This window comes from Saccostrea cucullata, unplaced genomic scaffold (assembly GCF_032062105.1).
Source record: "Saccostrea cucullata isolate Sc308-1 unplaced genomic scaffold, CSIRO_AGI_Scuc_v1 ctg5838, whole genome shotgun sequence".
Classification (NCBI taxonomy): domain Eukaryota; kingdom Metazoa; phylum Mollusca; class Bivalvia; order Ostreida; family Ostreidae; genus Saccostrea; species Saccostrea cuccullata.
Window position 1 is genome coordinate 84,761 of NW_026919849.1, and position 10,356 is coordinate 95,116.

Sequence of the window (10,356 nt, forward strand, 5' to 3'; positions counted from 1 at the left end):
CTGTCAAAGATATTTTTACCTAGAAAAAAAAAATGATCATCTCTCTTCTTGCTTTCAGTTGAGTACATTGTGATGCAGTTTGGTCGAGTGGCAGAAGATGTATTTACCATGGATTTTAATTACCCTCTCTGTGCTGTTCAAGCTTTTGGAATAGCACTGAGTAGTTTTGACAGTAAACTAGCCTGTGAATAACCCCTACTCCCTCCCCAATATCTCCACCCCACCCACCATCATCTTAATCACAGCTCAATCCAATCTCATCATTTTTTTTTTAACTTTGCCAATAAATGTAGCGTTTCTTTGCTTTTTGTGTGAAAGTGATAACTTGTAACTTGGTTATGAAATTGCACTTTTTATTTTAAAAAATGGGTCCACATATTATATTTATCATAAGTTGTATAAAGGATATGTGTAATTGAAGATTAAAAAATTACATGCTAGGAATACGTTACAGAAATTTTCAGAACTATTTTACTTGGTCAGAAATCTGCATGCACATTTTACTGTGTTCAATCTCATCTTCATTTTGTGTTCATTATTTTAAAAAAATTCTTTAGGAAAAACAAGTAGTGGACATTCTTTGCTATGACTTACAACATATACTCCTTAGAATTGTTAATCCTTATTTTTTCTATTTGAAAACTGTTGTAAAAAGGCTTTCTTTGTTTTTTGAATTTTTTTTTCATAATATTACAATATCATAGACCATTTTATTTATGCTGGACACATTTTCCCCCTTTTGCTTTTTTTGAACAGTTGAAGTGGACTATGGTACATAAAAAACCAAGTGTAGACAATTCCTTCTCTGTAACGTAGAACTGATCTGAAGTATTTCCTTCATAAGTAGATATGGTCATAGGGGATTCCAGTTTCTGTCAGAAATTGAGCATGTGGTGTTTTCTCTAAGAGAATTGACATTATATTAGAAAATATTTTAAATATTTTTATTGTGCTGAATTGTTAGATTATTTTAACAGATGTGAATGAAAGTTTTTATTTGTAAGTGATAAAAAAATATCACATGACCATTCATGAATATGATAATCAAGGTCACAATCGAATTGTTTGAAATATGAATATTCATGCTGTGTTTTTGCTTAAATGTAGGTGTTGTGATTTGATTTTGTATATCAAATGATTCCTAAGTACTCTAATTGTGACTTATTTTTTTCCGTCCATATGCATATCACATGGGCATTTTAATACCCCACCCCCTTCATATGGTTGTTGCATGACATATAAATAAACATGTGGCAACAGACCTTTTCCCCATTAGTCTTGAAAATCCCAGTTTGTTGTATTTTATATTGTGGTTGTGATAAATTGGGGGGAAAAACATTCAACATGTGTAACATTATATTTTAGTGATTTTTTTATAACAAAAAAAATTGTATATGACTTGTTGTTATGGTGTTGGCTTTGCCAATTGTGCAATCTTTTTTTATTTTTGTCATCTCTCTTGCTCTGCTATCTTAAACCCACTTGGATACTGTTAAAAACATTGTACTAGCAAGAAAACACATTTGCCATATTCAGTAATATTTATGGCTGAAGAAATACTATTTCTATAGACATCCTTATGAATGTTAGTTACATCATTTCTCAAGCCAGCTTTCGCCACGAAAATACTTAAGTTTGTGAAGTGTATACGAATGCTAGTGACAAATAAAAGATGTTACAGTACCTTATTTTTGGGAGGGGACATTTTAGCAGTAGATTGTTATTTGAGGCAGAACAGAGTGATGTCCCTTTACTGTTGTGTTTAGTTCAGGTGATTTCACTGTTATACTTGCACAAACAAACATTTTTTTTCCAAATTTGATCAAATTAAGATTTTCTGATTTCAAACATGTCAGACAAAATTTGTATTTTTTCACCAGGAAAAAATATTAAAGAGAAGTTACATTGATTAAAAAAATTCCATATTTTTAATTATTACCTAAATTATTATTATTCTTATCTAGTTGTGATATGTACAGTATTAGTGTGAAGTAATTTATTTATTAATATTGGGGATAAAGTGCTATACTTTTTTAAAAATACATATTGAGTGAACAACTAGTTAATAAGTTGATTTGAAGAATTTTTAAGAATGTGAACTGATAAAACTTTAAAATTTAAATTAACACTAAATGGCATATTTATCTTTTAAAAAATCAGTTGTAAAGTCTGCTCTCGGCCATTTTCATTTTTATGAAATTGAATGAAAATTATTATTTGTATAAAAGCATATTAAATATATAGAAGTATTCCTTTGTGCAAGGGGTATTAATACTTGATTCAAGAATTATGTTTTAATAAACTACAAATTGAGTGCAATTCTGAACTATTGCCAAGAGTTATCCCCCTTACCCAGTGATTTGTTATTTTCACATTTATTTATTTATTTTTTTTTTGCTTTATTGCTTTATTGCCTGCAAGGAGTAAAAGAAAAAGGGGGTTCAACATTTACAAAACTTATTTGTCTTTTTGATGACAATATTTTGCACTGATTTTATAATGCAGAACTTAATTTTTTAAAGTTTCCTATGATTTGCCAGGAAGTTGTGCTGTGTCTTTGTAAATTGTTAGACTTGACTTAATTGTTATATTATTTAATTTTTGAAGCACATGTGTAGAAACAAAATATTCAAATAATACTACTTTTCTTTTCAATTTTATCTTCAAAGATTATATTATTTTTTGTTTCATTGAAACTTCAAAACACTTCTTTGGGCCAAATTTAAGTATCATGTAAATCTATTCTCTATATTTTCATTGAATGTATCTTGAAACCAGTTAGAAACAGGAAGAAAGTTTCAACATAATTGATTTTAATTATTTTATCATTAAATGACTTTAGTTTTGAACAATGAAATGAATTTCAGTTTTGTTCCTTAAGTTGTATCCCCCACCCTTACATCAGAAGTTGTCTGGTGTATAGTGTTGACAAAGACAATGTCCGTCCACGTATCTATCGATTGTACGATTATTATTTGTTTCTATTTAGTTGACCATTTATTTATCATTGTCATTATATATTTCACAGTTTGTCGAAATTAAAATGTGCCACATCTACATCCTGTTTTGTTATACATGTACGTGTATGTGTGTGACTTGATATTTACTAGGGATTCTTACATACCTAGTAGAACAAAGAATAGTATACGGTATTTAGTGCTATTTACTGGCCAAGAAAATATAGTATTTCTAAATATAATATTGGAAAATGTTGGTATTTAGTATTAAAGTTGCTATAATAACTTAAGAAAACAGTTTTGCAAGAAGGTAACCGATTTCAATTTTTTTTACACAGATTTTCCGTGTGTGTGTGTGTGTGTGTGTGTGTGTGTGTGTGTGTGTGTTGTTGTTGTTGTTGGGGGGGGGGGGCATTAAACAGATGAAAATGATTAACGAACGGTTGATTTTGCACAAGTGTACATACATTTCATTTAAAAGTAATGAAATTTTTTATGTTGTCCTCTGCTTTCACTGGAAAATGATTTGGGTCTGTCTGTCGATCAAATGTCATTCCGTCTAGCTGTCTGTCTATCTGTCTCAAAACTATCGTTTTCGGTTTGAAGAAAACACCCGTAATTTTGAAGTTCAAAAAGTCAATGTCATGAAATCATAAAATTTGTTTGTTCATGACTCTCATTCCAACGATATTTTGAAAGTCTTTGGGATTTTTGAATGAAATTTATACAACACCAAATAGGACCCCTTTAGATTCTAAAGTTCAAAGGTTAGGTAAAAAAGATATACTCTAACAAGAGGCCCATGGGCCACATCGCTCATCAGAGCATCTGGCTAGGTAAAAACAAAAATCAGTATTGAAAAGTTTAAAATAAAAAATATAAAATGGGGTTTAGAAGAAGTTGGGGGGGGGATTTGAACAAATTTTAAACAACACTTCCTAACGGTGCTTTTGAATTGATATGACACATAATGGTTTTGCTCTTTATAAGATGAAAATTATTATTGATCAAGCCGAAAGTTATTATTGATCAAGCCTTTATATTCCTTTGTTATGATCCACTCTAATGGCTCCTCTGTTCTCGAATTGTCACAATGTGAACACGTTTAAATTTACATTACCTTTTTGATGCTTTTGTAGTGATGATCAATCATGGCTTTGTTGTTTTTGTGAAGAATTATTAATGTTTTTCAATGTATTCCTACGTAAAACATTGTTCACCCATTGTGGCCCCACTCTTCACCAGAGGGATCATGATTTGAACAAACTTGGATGCTTCCATATATCTGTGATTTGCATGGCTTTGCTATTTTTTAGAAGAAGAATTTTAAAGATTTTTCTATGCAATTCTACTTTGATCACCCATTATGGCCCCACCCTTGCCCCGGGGTCATGATTTGAACAAACTTGAAACTACACTACCAGAGGATGCTTCCATATAACTATGACCATTTATGGCATTGCTGTTCCTGAGAATAAGATTTTTAAAAAAAAAATTCTGTACATGTATTCCTATGTAAAATTTTGACCCCCAAATATGCCCCCATCCTACCCTCGAGGGTCATGATTTGAACAAACATAAATCAACATTAACAGAGGATGCTTAATCCATAAAATTATGACCAAACAGGGATTTCTGTGTAATATTTAATGGTACTACACGAGTTTCATCTTTCCTGGCCCAGTGCTTCTTGAGAAGATTTTTAAAGATTTATCCCATGTATTCCTATGTTAAACTTTGATACCCCATTGTGGCCCCACCCTTCCCCCGGTGGTCATGTCTTGAACAAACTTGAACTTTTACTACATGAGGATACTTCCACATGAGTTTCATCTTTCTTGGCCCAGCTCTTCAATCTTTGAAGATTTTCAAAAGATGCCATTTATTTTTCAATGATTCACAATTATCTCCCCTTCAAAGAGGGCAAGGTCCTTCGTTTGAATAAACTTGAATTCCCATCACACAAGGATACTTTATGCCATGTTTGATTGAGATTGACCCAGTGGTTCTTCAGAAGATGAACCTCCATCCGCAAATTTAACTCAGTTTTTCCAAATTCTCCATTTTCCTTAGGGTCACAAATTCTAAGAATGTTTAGTATCCTTATGCCTATCTCAATACTTATATTTTATATTTTAAGTCATCAGTGTTTATGTCTATTTTGTATGCAATTCCAAAATCGTGATGGTATTAATTAATGATGCAAGTTCAGTAGATTTTTTTTATATATCTTTCTTTGAAATTTTGGGTAGTGAAAGAATTGATTGCTTTATCTATTTAGAACTTTTTAAAGCTAAATATTCTAATTCAAATGTACACTTTTAAAAATTTGTTCAAATTAATCCAGAAAAAGGATCAGAAAAGGATCTTAATTATAACTATCTTAGTATTTTATAATGTCGGATTTAAGTTATAATATTTTAATTGGTAGAACATAAACTGTTCGAATATTAATTATTGAAAAGCTTTTATTCTGTTTTGTAAAATATTTATTTTAGAGTTAAAATATTCCTTTCCTCTTGACAAACTGATATATTTCATTTTATTTTAGTAAAGCATTTTAATAGTTATAATCTCGTATTTATAATTAGCACACAATTAACTTGACAGCTTAAAGTTTCATACAATAAACAATATGAGAGTCATTTAATCACTTAAGATACTTGTAAACTGTCAGTGTGTTGGTGAATTGTCCTAAATAGAGATTATCATCCACACACACACTACGGGGAAAGTGTACCCCTTCTTGTGGTGTGAGAAATAGAGACAAGAACTGACCGTCCTGATCAAGGAGGTGAACAGTGTAAGGATGTGACCGAGGACATCAGTACAGATTCTATAGGGATAGAACCATGACTCCTGACCTGTGTAGGAGAACCTATGTTGTCCTGATTTATTTACCACCACTACTCCTTTTCTATTTACGTCTGATGCACAGGTATCTCCATTGATATTTTCTGTGACGTAGTATGGTATATTATACAGTCCATGGCCTTTGTTATCCCTCTGTATGTTCTGTAGTTCCATTCCTGTCTTGTCGTATCGGGTGAGTTGACTTTCTTCTTCCTCATTTTAAGCAGTCCTTTAGCTTCTGTAAATTTCAACATCCCCACCAGTAAGTCCCCATTGATGTGGGAGGAGTGTATGCTGAGTGGTACCCAGTCTCCAGTTTTAATGAAAACAGTGATATTATTACCCCATGTCATTATGGAATCCGGATAAGGTCATGCAGTTCACTATCGCATCATCGCACCATCGAGGTTTGGGTTGATAATGCGATGACACGATAATGCGATGACGATGAAGCAATGGTGCGATAACGATGAAGTTATGTTGCGATAGTGCGATAACGATGAAGTGATGGTGCGATAAAGCGATGGCGATGGCGATGGCGCGATAGCACGATGAAGCGATGGTGCGATAACAAGATGGTGCGATAGTGATGGCACGATAGTGCAATGACGATGGCGCGATGGTATGATGACGATGAAGCAATATTCACTTTTACCTTATCGTTCTATCGCACCATCGTCATCGCATTATCGCTTGATCGCATCATCGTCTTCGCGCTATCGCACCATAGCTCCATCGTCATCGCATCATCGCTTCATCGTTATCGCACCATCTCATTATCGCGCCATCGACCTATTAGTCGATACTCGATGGTGCGATAGTGAACTGCATGGCCCTATCCTATGGAATCCGGATAGGGCAATGCAGTTCACTATCGCACCATCGAGTATCGACTAATAGGTCGATGGCGCGATGGTGCGATAACGATGGATGAAGCGATGATGCGATCAAGCGATAATGCGATGATGATGGTGCGATAGAACGATAGAGTAAAAGTGAATATTGTTTCATCGTCATCGTACCATCGCGTCATCGTCATTGCACCATCGTGCCATCACTATCGCAACATCGTGTTATCGCACCATCGCTTCATCGTGCTATCGCACCATCGCCATCGCTTTATCGCGCCATCGCTTCATCGTTATCGCACTGTCGCAACATAACTTCATCGTTATCGCACCATTGCTTCATCGTCATCGCATTATCGTGTCATCGCATTATCAACCCAAACCTCGATGGTGCGATGATGCGATAGTGAACTGCATGGCCCTATCCGGATTCCATACTATCCGGATTCCATATGTCATCCTATTGATGACTTTATTTTCTTTGTCTGTAAAGATAAGATCCTCTTCCTGTGTGACTTTGTGGTAACCTTGATATCCACCAATGGTTTTTAGCTTCAGTATCACATTCCCCTCTAAATCGGTTTGGACAAGATTACCATCCCTGTCACTGATCCAAAGTCTGTCTGATTGATCAAGTGAAACATGGTGTACATCATCAGCACCTGGTACATTGAACTCCCTGACCTTGGTGACAGAGGCAGATAGAGGCAATCTTTGCTTTTTGGCAGATTTCTTTCTCTCTTTCATTTGTTTATGTATAGGTTTCATCGCTGTATCGTAGCCCATATACTTTCAATGGACCTTATTTTTCTCTTCTCTGCTTTAGTGTTGGGACATGTATTTTACCAAATAATTTGGTGACATCGCTTTTGTTGTATTGACCAGCAGTAAATCCTGGTGTGACTGGTTTTGTTGTCTCTGGTATGGATCAGATCTTTGGTTTCATCTCAGACATTAATTTCTTGGTTTCTGTAAAGGACAGGCATCTATGGAGCTCTTTGACAAGGTTATTAAGATAAGTGATGTAATCATCCATGGTCTTGTCTTGGGTTTTTAGATCTTCTAACAGTGATTGCTCTATCTGGTCTAACTGCTTCATGTTCTCAGATATAACTGTGTCCACCAGACTTTTCAGGGACTCACCTTCAGTCTTCATGGATGTTCTGATGTTGTCCATGATGTGTTTGATTTCTGAGGAATCTATTTTAATCTCTTTCTGTAAATCCTGTGATGTGGGTAGAAAATACTCATGGATTTTGGAGACATCCTCTTGAAAGTCTGCATATTTATTTGCATAAATTATTTCGAGATCAGTAAATACATGCCCCCGATGTTCTCTTTGTGTGACACATTTGGAACATACTTGAATTTGACATTTTTCACAGAGCATTTCCACAACTTTAGTGGGGTGGATCTTGCATTTCTCCACAGGAAGTTGTCGTTTACGTTGCTGGTAAAGGACCACCTCATGGTTCCATGGTTCTTGTTTTCTGGACTTTTCAGATGTTCCTCGCTGCATTGTTTGCACAACCTTTGATGACAAGGGATGCAAAAGAACTAACAATTTCCTTCACATTCTTCAAAGCCACACTCTAAAAAGCGTTGAGCTCTTGGGGAAGGCCCGTTTTAGATGAAGCCATCTGAAAATGAATAAGTTTTACATTACATTACATGAATAAGATATTGATTTACAATACAATTCGATATTCATATCTTCATATTAAACAATAAATGATTAATTTGTCCTTATAATTCCGTTAGCCTTTCTAAGGAGGAGACGTAACAAGTACACAGTAATTCATAACGCTTTATAGTTATGTAATATATGTGTTAAAGGGGATCTTCTGTCGTATTTTACCAGCAAAAATAATAAGCAGTAAAAAAATTGAATCGTTCTAAAGGCTAGTTGGCCTTTCATCCGACATTTTTCTGCAATATATAAAAAAATTTAGATTACGTAGATGTATTATTTTTTTCTGGTCAATAAGGCTCTATCCAACACCAACTCTACCGCTTGTTGTCGTGTGAGGAATAGAGACAACAAGAAATGACCATCCTGATCAAGGAGGTGAACAGTGTCACTGTTTCTACCACACACCAGGATGTGACCGAGGACATCAGTGCATAGCTTAGGAATGGAACTTTAGCTTCTGTAAATTTCAGCATTCCCACATGTGTAGAATAACCTGTGTGTCTCTGTTTTTTCCTGTACTTTTTTGATGTTTATCTGTGTAGTGTTTACTCAATCTTTGGTGACAATGGTTGCAATAAGTCTCAAAGTACCCTTCACATTTTTCAGTGTCACACTCTAAAAGTGGTGGGCTGCTAGGGGAATATTCTCTGTACATAGATAATGTCATCTGAAAATGAATAAGTTAGCGTATAAAACAAAAATAAAGTGGTTTTAGCCCATCGATCTCTGGAATTGTCAAGGGCCATGTTTATGCCCTTTGCAGATGTTTGTATTGGTTGTAGAGTTGTGGAGGTCGACCTCTGTAAGTTATCTTTACCTTTCCCATTCTATGTTAGATAAGTGCGATATATATATCTACAAGCAATCAATCTGCATGCAATGTATACCATATGAATTCAATTATAATAGATTCAAACATAATATTTATGTTGAAAAAAGGAATCAAACGACGTAAACCTATCCATACCTTAAAACTATCTAGAGGTACTGTAAGCAATGAGCTCACTGAATGATACCCCCGCCTCCCTTATGATTATAATGATAAAGTCCCTCTTTTGCTCTTGGAAACCCGAAATAGTGTCAAATCAAAAAGTAAAATAAGAGGTGCACAATGGCATCATGTAAAAAAGAATCATTAAATTTTGTCCTGTGGAATAGGAGGTTATTACGGATAAGAGAAATAAAGTTAGCCGTCATTACTATAAAAAAAATAGCAGTGTCAATGTTTTGCTCTTGAAATCCCAGAATATGAGTGCGATCAAAAACTAAAATAGGAGGTGCATAATGGCATTATATAACAAAGATTCTGTGAAAGTTTTATCAAATTTCATTCTGCGGTATTAGAGGAGTTCCGGATAAGAGACGGGTACCCTAAAGCGTAACAGACAGACGAACGGACGTAGAGACAGACAGAAGGACGGGCGTATCGATTACTATATACCCTCCCGCTTTTCAAGCGGCGGGGGGTCTAATACGTCTACTGTACTTGGTCGCAAATGTGCATATATCCGAGTCAAATGCATCTTATGTTTAATGAAATAATTTGGAGATTCATGTAACAAGCTCTATTCAAGATCATAAGTCCAACTAGAGATACTGTGAGTGATGAGCTCACTAAATGATACCCCCGCCTCCATATATTTATAATGGCAAAGTCCATGTTTTGCTGTGGCCGGAAAACCCAAAATGGCAATATGTAATAAAGATTCTTTAAAAGTTTCATCAAATTTCATTCAGTGGTATGAAAGGAGTTGCGGATAAGAGATGGGATCCCAAAGTGTAACAGACGGACGGACGAAATTCACGATTACTATATACCCTCCCGCTTTTCAAGCAGGGGGTATAAAACAATACAGAATAGAAGTAGAGCAAGCACGGGTATCAAAAACATCAGAGGTGGGATCAGGTTTCATGCAGGAGTGAGCATCCCCTGCCTGCCGGTCATACCCATCTTGTTCTCCCTGTCATGATCAGGAAATACAAAATAATTCGTCGTGTACAAATA

At 35.0% G+C, this 10,356-nt stretch overlaps 1 protein-coding gene and 1 pseudogene across 6 annotated transcripts in view; one reads left to right on the top strand and one right to left on the bottom strand.

Annotated features, from left to right (window-relative positions):
* Positions 1–1,869, top strand: part of LOC134239351 (tubby protein homolog) — a 42,738-nt gene extending 40,869 nt beyond the window's left edge. For all 6 annotated transcript variants that reach the window (XM_062721537.1, XM_062721527.1, XM_062721552.1 and 3 more), the window contains one exon: positions 59–1,869. In XM_062721537.1, coding sequence (XP_062577521.1) covers positions 59–192 — 134 coding nt within the window. In that variant the 3' untranslated portion in view covers positions 193–1,869. The remainder of the gene's footprint in view (positions 1–58) is intronic.
* A 3,738-nt stretch (positions 1,870–5,607) lies between these two features.
* LOC134239320 (uncharacterized) lies at positions 5,608–9,177 on the bottom strand (annotated as a pseudogene).
* Between the last annotated feature and the right edge of the window lie 1,179 nt (positions 9,178–10,356).